The sequence below is a fragment of the Polistes fuscatus genome, unplaced genomic scaffold, assembly GCF_010416935.1.
Source record: "Polistes fuscatus isolate 324 unplaced genomic scaffold, CU_Pfus_HIC Scaffold12, whole genome shotgun sequence".
Taxonomy (NCBI): domain Eukaryota; kingdom Metazoa; phylum Arthropoda; class Insecta; order Hymenoptera; family Vespidae; genus Polistes; species Polistes fuscatus.
Genome location: NW_025113020.1, coordinates 4,731,905 through 4,754,831, shown reverse-complemented (window position 1 = coordinate 4,754,831; position 22,927 = coordinate 4,731,905). Strand labels below are relative to the sequence as shown.

General features: G+C 29.4%; 4 protein-coding genes across 4 annotated transcripts; 3 read left to right on the top strand and 1 right to left on the bottom strand.

The window, feature by feature from the left end:
- Positions 1–1,556: 1,556 nt before the first annotated feature.
- Positions 1,557–5,047, top strand: LOC122526764 (probable ATP-dependent RNA helicase DDX43). Its single transcript, XM_043650292.1, has 12 exons — positions 1,557–1,658; positions 1,762–1,876; positions 2,218–2,455; positions 2,755–2,901; positions 2,993–3,217; positions 3,294–3,420; positions 3,515–3,674; positions 3,753–3,998; positions 4,080–4,227; positions 4,310–4,551; positions 4,641–4,803; positions 4,879–5,047. The coding sequence occupies exons 2-12, from the start codon at positions 1,863–1,865 to the stop codon at positions 4,981–4,983; spliced, it is 1,815 nt and encodes a 604-aa protein (XP_043506227.1). The 5' UTR covers positions 1,557–1,658; positions 1,762–1,862; the 3' UTR covers positions 4,984–5,047.
- Positions 5,048–5,537: 490 nt separating this feature from the next.
- Positions 5,538–11,849, top strand: LOC122526763 (ubiquitin-protein ligase E3A). Its single transcript, XM_043650291.1, has 12 exons — positions 5,538–6,636; positions 7,198–7,333; positions 7,443–7,623; positions 8,576–8,944; positions 9,036–9,346; positions 9,432–9,629; positions 9,718–10,017; positions 10,105–10,305; positions 10,387–10,664; positions 10,749–10,965; positions 11,061–11,296; positions 11,639–11,849. The coding sequence occupies exons 1-12, from the start codon at positions 6,590–6,592 to the stop codon at positions 11,757–11,759; spliced, it is 2,595 nt and encodes an 864-aa protein (XP_043506226.1). The 5' UTR covers positions 5,538–6,589; the 3' UTR covers positions 11,760–11,849.
- Positions 11,850–13,468: 1,619 nt separating this feature from the next.
- Positions 13,469–15,954, top strand: LOC122526770. Its single transcript, XM_043650304.1, has 3 exons — positions 13,469–15,055; positions 15,136–15,353; positions 15,440–15,954. The coding sequence occupies exons 1-3, from the start codon at positions 14,836–14,838 to the stop codon at positions 15,650–15,652; spliced, it is 651 nt and encodes a 216-aa protein (XP_043506239.1). The 5' UTR covers positions 13,469–14,835; the 3' UTR covers positions 15,653–15,954.
- A 213-nt stretch (positions 15,955–16,167) lies between these two features.
- LOC122513198 (chaoptin-like) lies at positions 16,168–21,671 on the bottom strand. The gene is made up of 15 exons (XM_043629465.1): positions 21,473–21,671; positions 21,156–21,326; positions 20,475–20,950; positions 20,174–20,393; positions 19,745–20,055; positions 19,280–19,504; positions 18,923–19,144; positions 18,678–18,846; positions 18,043–18,575; positions 17,725–17,919; positions 17,271–17,555; positions 17,067–17,192; positions 16,846–16,959; positions 16,530–16,765; positions 16,168–16,460 (listed from the first exon to the last, which is right to left on the bottom strand). The coding sequence occupies exons 1-15, from the start codon at positions 21,669–21,671 to the stop codon at positions 16,172–16,174; spliced, it is 3,771 nt and encodes a 1,256-aa protein (XP_043485400.1). The 3' UTR covers positions 16,168–16,171.
- Positions 21,672–22,927: the final 1,256 nt, after the last annotated feature.

Below are 22,927 nucleotides of genomic sequence, written 5' to 3'. Positions count from 1 at the left end.
GCATTCAACCTAGACACCGGTGTATTCCTTCGATTTCATAATTGATGCAATGAAAATAAATAAATTCAATGAAATATTCCTCTACGACGAGAGAGATGACGAAGATTTCACAAACTTAGTACCACAAACGTTTATTCTTAGAATTTATCGGTTGATTCATCTCATGAGCTTACTAATCCACTTCTAAATCTAAAATAATAATTTATTTATATTAGAAAGAGCTTGTATTTTATATATATATATTTTTTTTTAATTTTGATTATACAAATTTATGTTTTTAATAATCAAATGATTATTATAGACATTTCGACTTTTTAGGTTATAATTATTAATTTAATCTATGTATATATTTTTTTTTATTTAAATAATATGACGAAACAAATAAGGAAAGAATAAAAATTGATGGAAATTATATTTTTGTTGGTTTGAAAGAATCATTGAATACTTACGTATGTAAGTGTGTGTATATATTACGTAATACGTAAAGAGTAAATCCATACATATCGATACATTTTTTCTTCTGATTATTATATTTCTTAATGATTTTAACATGTTATATAGGTATTTTATTTCTTCGGTATTTATAATTACATAATCGATTACGATCATTTCAAAATTTTCTTTATAGTTTTCAAAAAATATTCGTACTATATTCTTTTTATAAGAATGTCGATAATTTACCTTCCGAGAGAACAATCTGTTATTATATTAGTGTCGGTTTATTATCTTTCGAAACATCGGTCGATAATTTATCTTCTGAAACATCGGTCGGTAATTTATCTTCTGAAACATCGGTCGGTAATTTATCTTCTGAAACATCGGTTGGTAATTTATCTTCTGAAACATCGGTCGACAAATCAACTTTAAATATATCCCCCTGCAGGTTTACCAACTTTACTTTTATTTTTTTCAAAGTACGCATGCACCTTGAATTTGTGGTTGCGCATGCGCGTAACATATAACCTCTTCATGACGTTTTTTTGATTTTTAATTAATAACTAATTAAATAATTAATAAAAAATTTTAAAACATATGGATTTCGAATTAGTAAATAGCTAGCAATGAAATGTATATCTTCATTTTTCTTAATTCTGGTGGTCGTGTGCCAACTTTTTTGCGCTAATTAAAACCTTTAGAAAACCAAACTTTAAAAGAACGAGACAAATTTTTACATTTTATACTACATATACTAAATTACATATTATACAGACTTAAATTGTTAAATTACAGAAAATTATATTATGAAGAAAAGAATAAAACTTTCAGTTTTTCTTAATGAACAATAGTTGACCAGTAAAAGGAACACAGAAAAGGTATTTCCAAATTTCTAGGAAAAATAGTAATATAAGGAAGGTAATTATACAAAAAAAAAATACCTACATTACTTCTGCATTTTTTGTTACTAGAAACTTTTATTATAGGGATTTTTTTATCGTAATTGTAATTACTTTAGATGTTATTGGTGGAACATAGTGTGGAAATGACGTACTACATCCGTTTCATATTCCCCTTCCACGCGCGTTAGAACGTATCCATTTAAAAGGGATACACGGAAAAGAAGGTCCAGTTGAAAATTTTTTCTACCCGAGTAAATTTCTTTTCCTACCAGTAGAATAAATTTTACCATACTCTTCGAATTTTATCAAGCAATTAATCAGGTATAACTTATATTTATATTTATTTAATGTAACTATATATTAATTGACTTATTTTTAAGTTTGTAAAGTATTGTACTATTAATGTATGAAATTTGATTTTCAGATTATCGTAGTTAAATTTAGTCTTGTTTATTTTGAATCAGCACGTTCAACAAGGGCAAAGTTTCTTATTACATCTACGTTAAATATAATACATTAATTACAATGGCAGAGTCACAGTAAGTACATTTTTTTATATTTAAGTAAATAACTAATAATATATATATAGTGTTCAATTTTGAAAAAAAAGAAAGAAATAAGAAAAGCATGATCAAATTTATAAAACACGTGCTTTTCATTAATTATAAATAAAATTTTACAATTACGATACCTATCTCTTTTTATTTTCAAAAATGAATTTACATTACTTTCATAATACACACCATATATATTTATTTATTTAATTTAGTAACATTATCATATATGTGTATTGAAAATTTAATTAAGAGTAGGAAGATGAAATGATAACGATGCGTTTAATATAATATTTTTTAATATATTTGTTCATTTGTATTTTAAGAAGAAACGATGGGTGGAATAGAAGATCTGGACCAGAATCAAGATCAAGGAATAATAATGCTTGGCAAACTAAGTCTAGATCAAAGAATACACCGAACAATAAAAAATACAACAAAAATTCAAGAAATAATTCTCCAGATATGATTATAGAAATAGTTTCTAATAAAGTAGGAAAACTTATAGGGAGCGAAGGTAAAACAATAAAAAACTTGCAACAGAAAAGCAATACCAAGATTTGTGTAAGTATAATATATTAATATTAATAAATGGTATCTATAGAAGCATATAATATTTTCCAATATACGGGGTGGATAGAAAGAAAAGTTTTTTGAATTCAACATAGAAGCTTTTTTTTTTTTATATCGGTTAAACCGATAAGCTACATAGTAAATGTTAAACTTTCCATTTAGGTCGGTTTGCGCACCATGCTCAACGTTTAATAAAATACAAGATTTTGTTGTCAATGCGAACAAATTAAATGCTAGACGAATATCCTTAATTTTTCATTTCTTTTTCTTTTCTTCTTTTTTCTATACAGGTAGGAAAATCTATAAATAATAATAATTTAACAATGGTAACTATAGTCGGATCTTTGGAAAATCAGAACAAAGCAAAAGAGTTAATCACCGAACTCCTAACAGACTCTCCTCCGCCAGAGCCTTGCGTGGAAGAATTTTGTTCATTCGTTAGTTGCATTCAATACTTTTGATCATAATTTTATATACTATATTCTTTAAAACTGATAAAATATGTTTTGATTTTTTTGAAAAATTCAGGATAGATATGTAGAACCGCCACCTTTTACTCCGGGTCCTATAATTAAAAATTTTTATTACGAAGATATCGCTATTTCTAATATGTCCCAAAAAGATGCAAAGGAAATAAGAAGAAGAAATAATAATATTGAAGTTGAATGCATTTTTAATGAGACAGAGAATGCTCCTAAAAACACTATAAATATCGTCCCAAATCCAATCACCTCTTTTGAACAAGCATTCAAAGTAAGTAAAATACAAGAATAAAGTAACAGAATTAGCAAATTATAATAATAATAATAATATTAATATACAATTACAGAATTATCCAGAAGTTTTACAAGAGATTAAGAAACAAGGTTTCACAACCCCAAGCCCAATACAATGCCAAGCATGGCCAATTTTATTAAGTGGCAAAGACATGATAGGTGTTGCACAGACTGGAACAGGTTTTTATTATTCTATTAATTTCATCAATATTAATATTAAGATATTATTTACAATTATCTTATTATTATTATTATTATTATTATTATTATTTAGGTAAAACTTTAGCATTCCTATTGCCTGCATTGATTCACATTGATGGGCAAGGAAATGCTCCAAGGATTGGACCAAATGCTCTTATTTTAGCACCGACAAGAGAATTGGCATTACAAATTGAAAAAGAAGTAAATAAATATTCTTATCGTGGGATCAAAGCGTAAGTAATTATACGATGATTCATTTAAATTGTTTGATATCATCCAACAACTGTTTGAGTAATGATATTTTTTTGTAGTATTTGCATATACGGCGGAGTTAAACGTCCAGAACAGATAAAACTTATAAAAAAAGAAAATGCACAAATAATTATAGCCACACCAGGGAGATTGATTGATTTTGTTAGAATAAATGTAATAGATTTAAGATCTGTATCATATGTAGTATTAGACGAAGCAGATCGCATGTTAGATATGGGCTTTGAGCCACAAATTAGATACTGTATAAGTGATATAAGATCTGATAGACAAACTGTTATGACCAGGTATGTAATATAAATGCAAAACTATACAATTATATAATATGAATTTATTAATATTTTAACAATGTTTAATATTTGTAACAGTGCTACGTGGCCAGAAGAAGTTAGACGTATGGCACTCTCATTTATGGTAGATCCAATTCAAGTATCTATTGGATCATTGGATTTGACGGCTGTACATACGGTACAGCAACATATATATATTGTGGAGGAAGAAGACAAAAAATCATTTGTTAGTATTATATATATGTGTGTTTTTATAAATAATATATCAATAAGAAAGGGCGCGTAAATTATTTGAAATATTTTTACAGTTAAAAGATTTTCTTCATAATATGAGCTCTGACGACAAAATAATTGTATTTCTTCGTACAAAAGCTGGCGTTAGTGATCTATCCGTTGAATTAATTTTTGATAAGATCGATAACGAAATTATTCACAGTGGATTAATGCAAGAGGACAGAGAAAAAGCCATAGAATATATGGAAAATGGCACTGTGAGATTACTCATTGCCACCGATCTTGTCAGTCGAGGACTTGACATTAAGGATATTACGTATGTTTTACTTTAATTCAGTTATTTTAATCTCTGTTTGTATATTTTATATTACGAGAGAAGAAAACTATATAATAATGAATTTTTAGGCATGTATTTAATTACGACTTTCCTAATGATATTGAAGAATACGTTCATCGAGTTGGACGAACCGGACGTGCCGGTAAAAGTGGAGTCAGCATAACACTTATGACTAGAAACGATTGGTCTCATGCAAAAGGTCTGATCGCAATTTTAGAAGAGGCTGGTCAAGTAAGTATCAACGTATATATTCTTTTATGTTTTGTTTTTTTTTTTTTTATCTTTTATTTTCTTTTCGTTATATAGGATGTACCATATGACTTGCGTAGCATGGCCGACAGATACGAACATAAGCAAGCACAACGGTCAGAGAAAAGAACATATAACAATAAAAGATATTCTAGAAAGTAATTTTTCATAAGATAAATTAGATGTACTTGGATAGTAAAATATAATAGGTATCAAGTGGCCAAAGATTAATATTACTATTTAAGTACAGATTTGATATTTTTAATAATTGATCTAATATTCAAAGTACTTATAAACATATGTAATATGAGATAATGCTCTCTTTTTTTTTTTTCATTCATCATTAATCGTTTAAAATGTTTTTTTTTTCTCTATACATTTAATATTATCTAATATTGTTTTTATAAAATACTTTTAAAAACTTATATATTTATATATGATAAATATTATATTTTTATATTGCGAACCACGTGTGTAGAAATTAATTACAGAATTAAAATTGAAGAGAGAATTAATTGAATTTAATTAATATAAATTAAATTACAAGAAAAAGAAGTCTCCGGCGCGTAAAAATAAGAAAAAATAGCGGCAATATTCAAATTGATGCTTTGAATGATCACATCGAGTTTTCGACCAATCGCTAATCGTTACGGAGTAATACAATGTGCGATTGGTCGAGGCTCATTAGATAATATAATCGAGATATCATTTGAAAGGAATTCTCGCGAAAGTTCGATAATATTGCGATAATCGAAAAATGAAGAAACGCAATCGTAAGTAAGAACTCGCAATAAGTCGTGTTAAGTTCGTGAGAATATCATAGCAATTTTGTTCCAACACGAGCCCAACTATATCTCATCATCCCAAGGTAGGAAAGAAATTTTTGTTTTTTTTCTCCCTGCGATCGTTTCCAATGAGAGAAAAAAAAAAAAATTAACAAAGAAACAAACAAACAAATAAGAAAAAACAAACAAATCCACGTCCAAATGAAAAGTAAAAATTAGTCAAGTCAATTGAAAAGTGTCGACATAAAACTTTACGCTAAACGCAAAGTGCTACGAAACATTGAAAAATCAAATTTAATCGTTAAATAAAGGTGTTGCAACTTAACCTATTAATTACAAATACGCGATTGAGGTAATCACCGACATTATCACACTCGAAACGCGAATCGAATCTCGTTTTTCTTTTTCAATTTAATCGACTCTCTTTCTCTGCTCGTGTGTATATATATATATATATATATATATTTGTGTGTGTTGCGTAGATACGTGCTGCATAAGGTAGAGTGCGTGTGCAATTGTACATTCTACATTATATATATATATATATAACACACATATACACACATACAGATCTATCAATCCACAAATACATTAATACATATATTTGTACAAATCACGGGTACGTGTATGTATATGTGTACTTATATGTGTTGTGCGCTCTTGATATATACGATTAATGCAATACATACAGTGCAATTGAAACGCAATTGAATTTGTATTATTAGTTAAAGTGTGAAAAAGTCTAGTGTGTTAGAGAAGAGGAGAGGGCGGTGGGGGAGGAGGAGGAGGAGGAGAAGTAAAATCGAGAATAAAAGATAGATAAAGTAACCTTAAATTTAGTGGTTAAGACGTTTATTTAGCGTTAAAGTAAAACGTCGTTGATTCGATCAAATCTAAAGAAGGAAGTGGAACCTGGCCAAATTTCTTGGCACATTTTTCATCGACGGACAAAAAGGAGACAACATTTCCACGATTCACGGTCTATGAGCGCCAAGAGCCAAGGGGACCCTGGAGAAGATCACGCTTCCAGGTGTCATATTATCGTTTCACAATATTTCTTTTTTTTAATTTTAAACCCCCCTGCCTTCACCCCTCCAACCTTCTTTTCTTATCTTTTTTATTTTCTATCTTTATCTTTTTCTTACGCGTCATCTTCCTCCTCCCTCTACTTTACTGTAGGGATGTGAGTGTGTGTGTGTGTTGTGTATCTGTGTGCGTATGGATGTTTCTCTCTCTCTCTCTCTCTCCCTATCTCTCTTTTTTATTTATTTTTTTTATTCACTCCTCATTTGCGTTCTCACACATGCGTATGTTTTTTTTTTTATATGACGTAGTTATCTTGCTTACGCTTATTTTTATGATTATATCATATATATATATATCTCTTTCTCTTTCTCTTTCTGTTTCTATTTCTCTTTCTTGTTCCTCTTTATAAGCCAAGGAATGATCTATTTTTAGTGCTTTGTTTTGGTACAACGACTCGTGAGAAAAGCTCTATCCTTGGAAAATTATCATCAAATTTTGTTATCGAACTCGCTTACGAACTGATCAAGAATTGTTTTATTTTTGTTTTTGTTTTGGATTACCTTAGGGTAGGAGCGGAAAGCCCTTGCAGCGATATGAAGCGTGCAGCTGCCAAGAAGCTTATTGAAAGGTACTTTTATCAACTTACCGAAGGATGTGGTAATCCTCAATGTAGTAACCAAAACTGCGCATCCAGTGGGAAAGTATGAACATTTTAAATATTATATATTTTTTGTTAACGTGTAATATTAAGTATGTCTATGTTAGAAAACTTTTTTCCATGATTATTAACACTATCCGTTGTTCGTACAGATTACTAATCTTACACCAAATCAAGCAGCAGCTCAAGCCATTCAGTTGTTCTCTCAAGAAGCTCGGTTATGCGATGGTACTCAACCGAGTAAAGTTGCTAGAACTACTTTGGAACCGGGACCTGCATCTTTGGCTAAAAGTCTACCTGTTAAAAATGTAAATCCTACTTGCTCGGATGAAGGTACTATATTGGCAGAATGTAATACAGCCATTTGCTTTCTTCTTGATTCTATTTGTCGGCAAACATCTACCACAGAAGATGATCTTAATTCTATCAAGATCGATAACAGTTCCAATTGTAATTCCGATGTACAATTAGAGAAACGAGACGATGATGATCTTTCCGACATTATTATTTTAGAAGATAAATCAACTAAATCTTATTCAAGATCTAACGAAGACGTTTATTCTAATCAATGCTCTAATTCATCTAATATTACTGTCAATGAAGATTGTCTATTAGAAATATTGAAAAAATATAATATTCGCATTCCAAAATATCAAATTAAACAAGCGAGAAGGCAGGCAATTCGATATAGAAAACAGCCGTCGCCTAAACAAGTAATTCAAAGTAGTAGATCGAAGAAGAAACCGCAACAAACAAGAAATAGAAGAACCATTCGGAAAAGAACCATTAGAAAATTTTATACGCAAAAATCTATGATTAAATTGTTGATATTAACATTATATTTGAAATATTTGGAAAAGGAAAGATATACCGAATGTTACTTGTCTAAATAAATAAAGAATCCCAAGGGATTCTTTATCTTCTTTTATTTTATTTGTTTTATTTTTTTCTAATCTCTACTACTTTACATATATATTTGTAACAATTATATTTATACAGTATATTGTTTACTGTATTAATTGTTAATAAATATTTTCTAATTGCAATATATTTTGTAAGGCTTGTTTAATGGACTTATTAAAGATTGACAAAGAAAGCAAATGGTTGGATCGAAACTAGATTATTAAAACAGTGTAGCATAAATAAAAAAAAAAAAAAAGAAAAAAAAAAAAAAAAAAAAAAAAGAAAAAGAGAGATAGATAGAAAGAAAGAAAAAAAAAGAATTAAAAAGAACGAGAAAGATAGATAAATAGACTATGTAATATAATTAATTTAATTGTAACAGGGACATCAGAACCATATCTAACCGAAGCCAAACTTCTGGATATAATAAATAAATGTAAATCGGAAAAGGCATATTCGTTATTGATACATACTTTGGGAAAAGTATTTTCTTCTAGAGAAGCATTAAGCCGAAGTTTTCAAAAGACTGAAAAAAATGATTCTCCATTGGCGGCACTTCTTGATAGAGCACCTGATAATCTTTTAAGGCCACCTGCAGATTTAAACAAAGAGGCTGTACGTTCCTTACAAGGAGAAGATAAAGAAGAAGACAGTAGCGATCCATCTCCAACAGTTCCTCCTAACGACGATGATACTAGCGTTGATTTACTTGCTGTTAGAAGAGCGTTTAAAGCATTATGGACACTTCCAGGTATTCAAATTATATATTAAATATATCATATCATTTTATATTATTGTATGTATATATATACAGATTAAAAGACTTAAAATATTTGTTTCAGGGAAAGCATTTGAATCAGCACTTGTAAATGCACTAGTCACATTAGCAGATACAATAGAATTACATTTAAGAGTATTTGGGAAAACACCACCCCATAGCATGGACAGTCTTTTAAATGTATTCTTAATTGTATTTGAAATACCAATGTTGGGAAATAGCGAATATCTTGAACTTGCGCTTCATATGCTTTGTAAAGCTGTTAGCTGTTTCCCAACAATAGCTCAAGCGAAATTAGCACGTGTATGGGCTAGACACTGTAAGCCTACGTTGCCTAATCTTCTGCAAGCTCTACAAGAATTGATTACTGTTAAGGTATTTTAATAATAATTATATATAAATCTTTTTTAAGATTGTCATTTGATTCATTTTATAATAAATTATTTATTTCTTGTTGTAGGTAATAGGTGGATCATTTACACGGGATTACTGCGTTCAGGATGCAGATACCATCACTGCTCCTACAAAAGTGATGAGGATTCTTTATTATGCTAGTATGTTAGCTGGAGAATTAGATAGTAGTGAATTAGCGACGAGCGAAGATGGTGATACAACAAAAATTGACAAATCGTGTAAAATGACTTCGCAAATCCCACAGGTATAATATTTAATATATATATCTATTTATAAGAGACAAAAATGTATCAATCTATATATATATAATAACTAATAATATATTTATTTAGGATCCATTAGCCAAAGAATTAGGAATTTCTGCATTGGATGCTCGCAAACCATTCATACCTTTCACCGATTTTTATAATGAACCACTCAGTGATACTATCGAAATGGATAAAGATTTTGCTTATTATAAAAGCGAAGAACCTCAGAAATTTAGTTTTATGAATTATCCGTTTATCCTCACGCCAGCTACAAAAACATTGGGCCTATATTACGATAATCGTATAAGAATGTATAACGAAAGAAGAATGAGTTTCTTACAAACTGTCGTTGGACAACCGACTAATCCATATCTTAGATTAAAAGTAAGTCACTGATAATATCATATAAATTGTAATCAATTGAAAAATATTTCTAAAATGATTAGCAATATATATATAAATCTAAAATAGGTACGTAGAGATCATTTGATAGACGATGCACTGGTCGAATTGGAAATGGTAGCAATGGAGAATCCATCGGATCTTAAAAAACAATTGGTTGTCGAGTTTGAGGGTGAACAAGGTGTCGATGAAGGTGGTGTATCTAAAGAATTCTTTCAATTAGTTGTAGAGGAAATCTTCAATCCTGATTATGGCATGTTTACGACTCAGGTAATATTAGTTAGAAAATGATAATAGATTGTATTTAAAGAATATCATTTATAGTTTATATTGTATTCTGTGATTGCACAGGAAGACACGCAGTTAACGTGGTTTAATCCTACATCATTTGAAAGTGACGCACAATTTACGTTGATAGGAATCGTTCTTGGATTAGCTATTTATAACAATGTAATTTTGGATGTACGTTTTCCTATGGTAGTTTATCGGAAATTATTAGGTAGGAAAGGAGGATTTGCTGATTTAGAAGATTGGGGTCCTACTTTATATAGAACGCTAACTGAATTAATAGCGTATACTGAAGATGATATGTCGGATACATTTATGCAAACTTTCCGTGTTGGTTACAAGTAAGTTTAATCAAATATAATACATCTACTAATTTACACAACAAAAATATTAATTTTAAAATTAATATAATTATTTGTTTATAGAGATGTTTTTGGTTCTATGTCGTTTCATGATCTTCGTGAGAACGGGGATGAAACTTACGTAACGCAAGAAAATAAAAAAGAATTTGTAGATCTTTATGCAGATTTTTTGTTAAATAAATCAGTGGAAAGACAATTCAAAGCATTCAGGCGTGGTTTTCAAATGGTTACAGATGAAAGTCCGCTTGCTTTACTTTTCAGACCGGAAGAAATTGAACAGGTACATATTTATCATTATTTAAATTACGTTTTAAATACGATTATCTTTAATGGATTTGAACATTTCAATGACCAAGACTTTATTTTTTATTGCAGCTTGTTTGCGGTAGTAAAATATTTGATTTTTCGGAATTGGAAGCAGCAACGGAATACGAGGGTGGTTATACTGTTGATAGTGAAGCGGTGCGTAATTTCTGGCGAGTAGCTCATTCATTACCACCGGAAAGTCAAAGAAGGCTACTTCAGTTTACCACAGGTAGCGATCGAGTTCCAGTCGGAGGTCTTTCTAGACTTAAAATGGTTATTGCAAGACATGGTCCAGATTCGGACAGGTATTAATTAAACTTCTTATATTCAAATCACAAGAGCTCAAATAAAAGTGTATCGCAGGAAACATTAGGGTGCCAAATTTAAATCTTGGATTTTAAGCTAGTTCTATAAATATATATATAAGATTAGGAAATATTTTCTAAATACGCAGGTCGCCCAAGATGCATATGTGACTCATATTCACTACGAACAATCTTTCTGTTATGATTATCATAAAATTACATGCGTACACACTGTCTCTTGTTTTCAATAATTATTGCCATTATTTTTGTATAGTATGATATATACTTTTTAATATTAATTTAAATCAATTTTAAAATTGATTATAAATACCTAATTTTCAGATTACCTATCGCCCACACATGCTTCAACGTTTTACTTCTACCGGACTACAGCACGATTGAAAAGTTACAAGACCGTTTATTAAAAGCAATCAACTATTCTAAAGGTTTTGGCATGTTGTGAATGTGTACCAAAGCTTCATCAATTAATCAACGCTATATCAAAGTGAATGATGAATTCGTTAAATACACACACATCAGGATATATCCAAAATCATGTTTCTATATCTTCTTACAAACCCGATCACACATTACACATGGACATATTTATTATGTAATTATGTTCGAAAGAGAGATGCGCGTGTGTGGTGTGCGTGCAATCGCGGGTGTTGTTTCTGCTTTCAACAACAATAACCAAAACAAAAACAACAATAAATTGTGCTCAATTAACAATAATAATAATAATAACAACAACAACAACAACAATAACAACACTCTCAGAATCCACTGTTATCGATTCTCCTTTCCAGGGTTCTTCGTTTAAAGAGAACACACCTGCACGTTGAATATAAATTGATAAAAACTCTTCTCGATAGCAATAGAATAATTATCAAAAAATTGTTACGTGATGATGCTTTCAAATTTAATTGGCACCCATATTATAGTAAACTATTACTACTATACTACTATTACTATTACTACTACTACTACGTGCTTTGACAAAATAATTATAGCTGATTTAGATATCAAATTATCGTTTCTTCCTATATCTTCTCTATTAAAAAAAAAAAAGAAAAAAAAAGCAAAAATAAAAAGAAGAAAGAAGAAATGAAAAAAAAAAAATGAAAGAAAGAAAGATAATTAAATAAATAAATAAACAAAACTATTATTCTTTCCCTTTACGTGTCCTGGAAGTAAAAGCGATGACGTTCGATTCTTTAAAGGCTTGACATTGAATTTATACGAAAGCAGCGAATATTAAATATATTAATATAAAGCTTTTTCTTGTAAAACAAAGAATCGAAGATCTTATAAAGTTTAATAACAGTGAAACGCTCAAAAGAGACAGACATAGTGAAAAGCGACTGTGATTGTGTGTATGAGTGTGTGAGAGAGAGAGAGGGAGAGAGTTGAGTCAAACTAAGAAAAAAAAAAAAAGGATAAATAAAAAATTAACTATGATAATAGAGAAACAAAAGGAAAATTTAAAAAAAAAAATTAAATAAATGAATAAATAAAAACAAAAAAAACAAATAAAAAAGGAGTAAGAAAGAAAAATCTAGCAGTTAGATGATAAGAAAAATTGCAATTGTGTAAAGTTGTAATAGCCGAAAATGACCCTGAATGCTGATGACGCTGATGATGATGCTGATGATGATGATGATGATGCTGATGATGCTGATGATGCTGATGATGATGATGGTGATGAACATGAACGACATCTCGTGATCATTATATTATTATAATAATATAAAAACCTATTATATAAAAAATTTTTTGTAACACAGTGGAACGTGTAAGGTGTAAGAAGATCGTATTAACTATCGTTGACAATTCTTACGTGTTTGTATGTAATTATTATTTTTGTTTCTCTCGGAATTCTTCTCTCTTACATCCACGTTTCTTATATCCACCCTGAAAAAATACTGGGCAAGAAAAAGAAAAAGAAAAATAAACAAACAAACAAACAAAAGAACATAGTCTTGAAAAATATAAAGATTCAACAATTTGTATAAACATTTATAATATTATATCGGCAGCAGTTTTCGAAACCCTAAAATATCTAATCCATATTTTGGCTGTCCTTATTGTTAGTCACGTGACAATAAAGTTCTATTGAGAAAGAAAAAAGATAAAAGATACAAAAATTATAATATACATTGTGTATATACAGGGGTAAAATATTTAATCGTTTGAGTCCCAAGCAGCTCGGTAATACTGTTCAGATTTCTTGTAGAAAAGCATTACATTATTGAAATGCAATACACAATTGATACGTAGTCGCACCGCTTAACATTTATCAGCACAATTATTCTAAAGACCACTGGGATTCTAATGGTTAAATTGGAACATTTAAATATCTCTCTTATATATGTATAATATTATTGAGAAATATTCTTTAGGACTTAATTACATTCTGTGTAACTTCTGATCATGTTTAATGAAATCATATATATTTTTTAACAAATTAAATGCATCATCAATTAAAGCTTAATATTTCAATAAATTTCTGCATGATTTTTTAGTAATATTTAAATTAATTATTTGTGTACAAACAAACAGATATGGTATTCAAATTTTGTAACTTACAAGGGGGCTGCTTTATCAGAACCTGAAATATCAATTTTTTTTAAACTCTACATAATTGTAGAAATATATTAGAAGAAATTACAAAGGGCTCAGAACTTTTCAACCTAACTATACACATTTTTTCAATGTCTCAAGGTCTCTGATGGAGTCCTTGTTTGTTGTAAGAGAATATTATTTTTCTTTTTATAAAATTATAAATAACAGAGATATTTAAAGTATTCAAATTTAAATGACTCACTCTGTATATATATTTTCATTTGATAAGAAAACTCGTATCGACTGCTATAGCAATTTATAAATAACGAAAAAATTCTAACTTGTTTTTTTTTTGTATTACTAAATTTTAATCGTTTGGTGTCGCCGTACAACTATTTTTTTTATTAAATTACAAATTTTTGTTTTGTTTTGTTTCTTCCTTTTTTTTATTTTATATATAAAGATTATATTTGCGAGTGTGTTATAACTGACATAAGATTTAATTGAATTTCCATCATTCTCATTATTGTAACATATCTTCATCTTGATATTAAATTTTCCTTTATATTTTTATTATTATTATTATTATTATAATACTAAATTTCGTTATGTGGAGTAATGCTAATGTTTATCATCGTTCTAATAATGTAAAGAGGAGGAAATCACAACAAGCGTTCAAGTTTTTTCAAGACTCATCGAATGGAACTCGCAGCAAGCAAAGTTTAAAGGAACCGATTCAATCAACTGTAATCGTACGATTCAACTAATCATAATCGAGAAAAAATAAAAATAATCTTTTATATAGACACGTTTGATTACCGTATAAGAATTAAACAATTAATATATTTTCAATGGGTTTATATCATTAGTTTCCGCAAGAGGAATGTCATGAAAATTTAAAGAACGTTTTTACATCGTCTTCTCCAATTTCCAATAGTTTAAATCTATCGGATAAAGAAATAAATAGATCAACGATGGATCTATCTTATGTATCGAATGAAAAAAAATCAGGAGATTGGAAATATGACTGCAAGGAATTTTGGCAAACAATAGAACTTGCTTTGACAGATAAAAAAAGCAACTGTACTCAAGAAGCAACCGTAAATACAGAAATTAAATCTAGAAATCCATATAGCATTTCTAATTGCAATAATCAAATTCAATTTAGTAATAAGAGTGGTATGGAAATGACAGGTACATTTAATACATTCATTTACTTTTATCAGTTATTTTAATTCTTTATTATATTTAATATTGAAATTTAAATTTTTCAGATGATTGCAGTCTTAAGGAGTCCGTCAGTGTTACGAATAAAAAGCCAAAGACACTTTTGTTAAACATAAGAGAACATTTAGCAAATTATCAAGAATCCAATGGTATTCCACGTACAGAATATCCTTTTAGGGATCTTGTTAAGGTCATGGGTCAAGCAACAGGCCGATCATTGATTGCTCTGCTTTATATTATCGTTAATATTGCTCCTATTGCGGAAGTAATGAAATATCACTTTAATGACAGACCGAAGTATCTTTCTAATTGAAAATAACATTGTGTATGAATTTTAATTTTGTATTACAGATATTTCTCTACATCCTACGATTTATATTGGACAAACTGATAAACATAAAGAATACTAACAATATTAGTCAAATGGTTATCAAATACTTGATACTGGTAATACAGTTGCTCAGTATCTACGTTTGCTTAACTTTCATATTTGGTTTAATCATTCTGCCAATTTTATACATGGTTCTTCATATAGTAGCAAAAGTTCTATCGTATAATTACTAATGATAAAGAAAGAAAAAAAAGAACAAAATCATATTATATATCGAAGTAATAATCTTTGTTTAAAGTTTGATGTTCTGTGATGAAATATATATATATATATATATTTTGTAATTTTTTTTCTCAATATACAATAATGTTTATTTTGTTTAACAATACCCAAATTAATTTAACACGAAGAAGTAGGTCACTAGGACACTAAGAGAAAATTTGTTCGTATACACACTGACTGAATGACACATTGGGAAGCTTAATTTACAATCGCAGACTTTGTACGAATATCTGAACATTGTTCGACAGTCTCATTGATTGTCTCATCGTTTCGCAGTTAGGAAACTGCCTTGATAAAAATATAAATAAAAATAAATAAATAAATAAATAAATAAAATGAGAGAGAAATGCACACACATTTGTTGTATGTGTGAACGTTGGGAATAACATAAATAAATAATAATTAATAATCGGAGAGAAACACCAGAGAAATATTTGATTCCAAATGAAAGAAACGAAGAAGAAAATATTTTAATTCATAATTGTTCCTATGATCAAGAAAAGGAAGAAAATTAATGAGTTCGATGAGCCAATATTATTTCCAGAGCTCCAACCACATTCGATCTCTGTTTTCAAGGCTTTGGAGAGGGTCATGTTATTTTTGTTCATACAAAATGTTTCTCGAAGATCATCGTCTGAGCCATTATCCCAACAATTAAATTCATCGCCTTCCTCGCGTTCAAAGTTATTAAATTCGCCATAAGAATTGCATCTATCTTCTTGATACTGTCTGTGCTTTCTCTGCCACATTTCAATCCATCTGAAAATAATTATTTTCATTTTTATGAATCATCTATCATAAATTATGAATTCAAGATATTTATCTCACCCAATATCGCAATCACAATTCATGTAAGTTCCAGCTAGTCTGAGTTTCATAAGAAATTGTTTCCTCGGTACACCAGGTTTATGACCAGTTGATGGATTATGAAGTGTTCTTGTATCGGTATGATGAAGATCAACCGTTATGTTTCTCACCCATTCGGCATTGATAAATATTTCTTTTGGTACGCTATTTATACTGGTATTAAATAACCCAAAATGCAAATGTGAATTTCTTATTCCCTATTAGATTGAAATTTTTAAAATTAATAAATCATTTCAAAATGAATTATTACAATAAACACAAGATCGTAGATATTTACTTTTAATATATCCGAATGAATCATTTTCAAAGCTTTCCCAGTAAGCGTAATATTATACAATTTAAAAGGAAATTTTCCTTTCATTTCTTTCTGTAAATCTGTCTCGTTTTCAACCTAAAATAATAATTATAAATCATGACAATTAATTATAATAATTCTCAGTTGTATTAATTGATCCATCCAATACTTTAATACTTAAATACAATTTTTGATATACTTACATCAATCAATAAATCCCTTAAACCTTGATTGTATTCCAAAATATTCGGAAAATTGAATTGTTTTAAACCAGTGTAAGCAGTTATATACAATCTTCTAAGTTTCGTTGCTTTACAAAGAGCACCAGCCTATAATTAACGTAATTAATGTTATCTTCAACTATTACATTACAAAATAATTTAATATAAGAAAAAAAAGAAGCGTACTTCAAACGTTGATAAGGATAGCCATCGTATATCCAATTCTTCAAGACTATCGGCTACACCTAAGAAACTCGTATTGGTGATAGCCGTGATTGGATTATTAGCCAAATTAAAAGTCTTCAATTCAGGGAGTGTGTGCGTGATCAAAGGGACTACCGTTAAGTCATTGTAACTTAAATCCAAATGATGCAACGATGTTAAATTCGATGCCATTTCAGCCGGTATAGATGCCAATTCGTTGTGTGCTAAATGCAATATTTGCAATCTCGATAAAGGTAATTCTGGTACCTATGAAAAAAAAAAAAAAAATATATACCAAGTTTCTCGATTTAATTTACATTAATATTGTCCATCTCAAAAAATACTTGACAAGAGGGGGCGATATTTAGATGAAATATTTATATCCAACTTCTCGTACTCTTTCTCTTTGCTTATATAATATAAATAAAATACATACACTCAATAAAGAAATGTTACTTAAACCAAGATAAAAAAGTGTATCTTCCAATCCGTGAAAAGTTCGTCCACGAGTTTCTAATATCAATTGTTTGTTGTGACTCAAATCGAGATGAGACAAGTAAGGTAAATCAGAAAACACTCCATCGTCCAGTCTAACTAAACGATTATAGGAAAGATCTAACCACGTTAATCCCTAAAATAGAATTAAAAAAAAAGTACTAATTATTAATGAATGAAAATAAATAGAATAATTGTTATCGTAACAATTAATTAACGAGTCAAATTTGTTAAAAGCTAGAGAGCGAAAGATTCTTACTCTCAATCTGAAAATAGCATCGGTTGTGTGAATGCCTGACAAAGTATTCCAAGACATGTCTAAAATAGATAAACTCATTGCCGCTGAGATAGACATAGTTTTAACAGGAAGTCTCATAAATTGATTGTGCGAGAGATCAAGTCTCTCAATGATTGCATCCGTGAACATATTATCCGGTAGGGTTCTCAATCTATTGTGAGATAAATCAACGATGCGTAATTTTTTAAGAGGTCTCAAAGCTTCTGCCGGAATGTCTGCGATGTTATTCCAAGATAGGAAAAGAACCTGTAGGTTTTTCGTATTTCTAAAGCAATCAAAATCGACCTCGATTAAATCGTTGTGACTTAAATCGAGCCACTGTAGATGAGGCATGTTGCCAAATATTCCTTGCGTAACGTTGGTCAGTTGATTATGCGACATATACAAATGACTAAGCGAATATTCCACCGGTTTAAAATAGTACTTCATGATGTCTGATATATTATTATAACTGAGGTCTAAGACTTTGATGTTGGCTTGTATGTTACCACCGACTGTAACAAAAAATACATTTATTTTATTATATTTTTATTTAAAAAAAAAAAAAAGAAAAAAAAAAAATGAAGAAAAATAAATTTCTTTTATTAAATTCATACTTGTCGTTGGTGGCGTAAAGGTGGTACTGTTGATCCACAATTTAGGATTTTCATTATGACTAACATTAACTTTGAAAGAAGATAACGTGCCAACTTGGTCGAATGAAGTTAGATCGAATTCATTCAGGTCATTGTAAGCCAAATCGAGAAATTCTAAGTCTGGTAGGTTCTTCAAAATGAAACACGTAATACTCCAATTAGTAAGATTATCATATAATTACTAGAATATTATATTATAATATTACCTGGAATGCTTCATCGGTAATATCAGTGATCTTGTTCCCACGCAAATTGATATACTTCAAACGATTCATATTCATAAATCCACGCCTTTCAATTCTCTTAATAGCATTATCTTCTAAATTAATAGTCATTAAAGATAACAAATCCACAAACGTATGGGTTTGTATGCTCTTTATCTGATTAAAAGCAAAATTCACTTCTTCCAGCATTGAATGTATGTCACCCTAAAAAGATATTAAGTTCAATAAATTTAATATGATTAGGCTCATCCCTTCTAGATTACAATAAAAGTGCTTCAATAGATTTAATAGAAACTTTTATATCAATTTTACTCGTGTCAACAATTGTTTAATCAATACCTGAAAAGTTCCTTTCGGAATAGCATCAATTTCGTTATCCTGAAGCTCGATACGTTTGATTCTCTTTAAAAAATGGAACGCTGTGTCTGGCATAGATTTGATTTTATTGTTACTGAAGTCAAGATGCTGTAGATTTGTTAAAGACTTAAATGGCTTGTTAGGTATCTCGGTAATAGAACTTGACAAACCGTGCGATATTCTTAACGTCAAAAGAGAATGACCGACCTTGATAATTTGTTAAATATATATTAGAAACGTTGTTTTATTTAATTTAATATAAGAACAATTATTTGGATGCACGAATAAATATATGTGTGATTGAAATTTGTCAATATTTTTATTACAAGTTTTGTCTAATATTTTTAATATAATTTATTGAATAAAGCGATGGTTTAATAAAAATTTTGGAATATCAATATCGGTGTTGTTTTATGCATCCAAAAAATTAAAATTAAAATTGTATACCTCAGAGAAAGCATCATCCTCGATAGTAGAAATAGAATTCTCGGAAAAATCCAAATATTTGATTCCTCTAACATGTGTGAACGCATGATTCTTAATAGCGTTCAAGTTACTTTGTATGATATGCAATTCCTTAATATCCATACCAAATTCAAGAAAATTTTCTGGCACCAAAGTCGACTCGGGCATCTTTGAAATGGACAGAAATCTTAAGTTCCTCATTTGTCGTAAATCTTGTAAAGAAATCACGCTATTTTCCTTCCCACTTAAGTCCAAGTTATATAAAGAGTATTGAAAACCATTGAACACTTCGACTGTGGAAAAGAAAAATAAATTGGTTTAAATTCAATAGACTTATTAACATTCAAATCTTATGCATAATAAGATCATTTAAGTTGATTCTTTTTCGTCATAATTTTGTTTAGATAATACCTGGTGAAAATGTATCTATTCGATTTTCACGGAAAATAAGTGTACGTAAAAAATCAAATTCTTGAAACAGATGACTCTGCAAACTGGTAATATTATTTCCAGACAAATCCAATAATTCCAAGGATGATTCCAATCCAGAAAAATCAGCCGAATTTACTTCGATCAAATCGCAATCGCTGAAGTACAATTCTTTTATTCTGGAATCACGAAATGCTCCATTCTACAACATAACACGTACATCAATTATTAATTATGTAAAATTTTCATTTCCGTATACTGAATTATCAATAAAATAATTTACCTCAATAATAGTCAAGGGATTACCATTGAGATAAGTTTTATTGACTTTATAAAAATGTTGGAAATCGGTCGGCATAAGCATTTGAATTTGATTGTAATCCAATCTGAGAATATCCAAGGACATTTGTACGCCCCTTAATTCAGGTTCATGAAGTGGGTGAAGCATTTTAGAAATTCTATTGTAACTTAAATCGAGAACCTTCATACGTTTTAACGATGACAATTGGGCATAGGGTATATAAACTAGTTGATTGTCATTTAAATAAAGATGAGTTAGTTTAGCCATGCCATCGCGAAAAACAGAGGCGTCGATTTCTTTCAAGGTATTCTCTCGAAGATCAAGAATTTCTAACGATGATAAACCAGCAAACGCATCCGCTGGAAGTTTGTCGATGGAGTTACGACCAAGCCGAAGTATTTGCAACGAATCTTCGAGTCCACGCCAATTTTCTGGGGCGATATGCGATATTTTGTTACCTGAGAAAAATATTTCTTAATATTAATATAATTCATTTATGAGAGAGAGAAAAAAAAGGGTAATTTATTAATTAAGAGAATAAATGGGATAATGAAAATTAATGGTTTCTTTATTTACTGGGTCAACACTTTTCAAGATTTCTCGATATTTGTTATCATCATTTGAAATGAACATTTTTCTTATTATATTATTATTATGAATTACCTGTTAAATCGAGAAGACGTAATTTTTGTAAATGTCTGAAAGATTTGCTGGGTACTTTAAACAGTCTATTATAGGGTAACTCTAGCTCCCATAACGATCTCTCAAGCCCTAGGAAAGCTTCGTCCGGGATATCGGCCAAGGGATTATGTTTGATTTGTAGTTTGTAAAGACCTGTGGTATAGAATTACATTTTGAATTGAAATACAATCTACAATATCCATCGCTAAAAGAAAATACTTATTGAATATTTACCAATTCTTTTTCATTGTCCATCTTATTTATTTATAATAATGTAATAACTAATAAATTATATCTACCTGTATTTATTAGAAATTGTGGTTGCAAGAACATCAATCCATTGTTTTCCAATTGCAGCATGAACACTTTAGAAGAATTAATAGGCTGAGGTATACGTGGCATTGGTACATTGTAACAAGAAACTATTCCAAGATCGGGTATTGCTTTTGAACAAGTGCAAAGAGGGTTGAAAAAACCAATGTGATCATTGTTTACCATGATTTATCTGGATAACTCCTGCTATATAAATTCTCTGTATCTATGTGTAAATTATTCAAACTGCACCTCAGTACCAGAAGGATCAAAATGAAATAATACTCGACGCGATATGCACTTTGACTAACAGTCAACTAGTTACTACTGCCCTACTGACTAGCATACTCGGAAGTATTCTTGAAACAGTAGGGCTTCAATGGTGCGTAAAGAGCTAACGGTGCTTCTTTTTACGCGATTAAATCCTACGATATACCATTAGCGTTAGCTAACGAAAATAGTTGCGTAAAAAGAGTAAGCCTTTGATTTCCTTAAGAGAGTTATTGATAATATTTATGGATATTAAATAAAATCGAGTCAAATTTACCCGTTAAACATAAAACATAAGTACATGAGTACAAACACCAGTTTTTTTTTTTATTAAGCGTGTCGAATTGTATAAGGTATCTTAAACCATTCATCTTTTTTTTTTTTCTAACATTTTTTTTAAATATATCTAATAAATTAATCATTTTTTGACAATTTACTGTAATACTTTTTTTTATGTATACAAAATAGCACACGCAAATTGATTTATGTAAATAGTACAATTTTGTTGTTGTGATCCTTCTTTTTTTATAAAACCATTAATAAGAAAGATATTTAATTTTCATTTAAATACCGCACTCACGCAGTATTATATACGCGTATCTCCGAATATTTAAATATTCATATGTTAATAAAAAAAATACAAAATAAAAGATAAGATATTTGTAAGGATTTACAAATACAGGATTGTCGTACAAGTCGTAGGATTAAATCGTGGAATAAAACTATTAGCGATGGACTCATGGAAATTACAATAAATAAAAAAAACAAACAACGATAATATATTAACACAAGTTATATAAAATCTGTAATATGTTCCATCTCACAAAAATTCTGCATTACCATCAAAATATAGCTGTCAAAAACAACTTTCGTCAGACTTATAACATCCACATATACAAATGTTCACTTATACGTGTTTTATATATATATAAAAATACATATATATACATATACATTATACATAAATATACATACATATACATATACAATGTCTACAATGATATGCCCCAATTGAACCCTTTCGTTACTAACGACCTACATATGGGTGATCATGCAAAAATTTCATATATATGACCTACTGACCCATATAGGGGTTGTATAATTTACGAAAATATTATACGAGTAAATTTATATAGAACAATACTCGATCCAAAACGTCCAGTAACGAAAGG

Excerpts from the sequence above, each read along its gene's own strand:
- LOC122526764 (XM_043650292.1), top strand. Across the intron at positions 3,218-3,293 it reads CTTTTGAACAAGCATTCAAA|AATTATCCAGAAGTTTTACA; the intron begins GTAAGTAAAATA and ends ATACAATTACAG. Across the intron at positions 4,552-4,640 it reads CTTGACATTAAGGATATTAC|GCATGTATTTAATTACGACT; the intron begins GTATGTTTTACT and ends ATGAATTTTTAG.
- LOC122526763 (XM_043650291.1), top strand. The coding sequence starts at position 6,590 with ATGAGCGCCAAGAGCCAAGGGGACCCTGGAGAAGATCACGCTTCCAG. Across the intron at positions 9,630-9,717 it reads TGACTTCGCAAATCCCACAG|GATCCATTAGCCAAAGAATT; the intron begins GTATAATATTTA and ends ATATTTATTTAG. Across the intron at positions 10,966-11,060 it reads GACCGGAAGAAATTGAACAG|CTTGTTTGCGGTAGTAAAAT; the intron begins GTACATATTTAT and ends TTTTTATTGCAG.
- LOC122526770 (XM_043650304.1), top strand. The coding sequence starts at position 14,836 with ATGGATCTATCTTATGTATCGAATGAAAAAAAATCAGGAGATTGGAAA. Across the intron at positions 15,056-15,135 it reads GAGTGGTATGGAAATGACAG|ATGATTGCAGTCTTAAGGAG; the intron begins GTACATTTAATA and ends TAAATTTTTCAG. Across the intron at positions 15,354-15,439 it reads ATATTGCTCCTATTGCGGAA|ATATTTCTCTACATCCTACG; the intron begins GTAATGAAATAT and ends TTTGTATTACAG.
- LOC122513198 (XM_043629465.1), bottom strand. The coding sequence starts at position 21,671 with ATGGTAAACAATGATCACATTGGTTTTTTCAACCCTCTTTGCACTTGT. Across the intron at positions 17,920-18,042 it reads ATGCTATTTTCAGATTGAGA|GGATTAACGTGGTTAGATCT; the intron begins GTAAGAATCTTT and ends ATTCTATTTTAG. Across the intron at positions 16,766-16,845 it reads TTCATTCGGATATATTAAAA|GGAATAAGAAATTCACATTT; the intron begins GTAAATATCTAC and ends TCAATCTAATAG.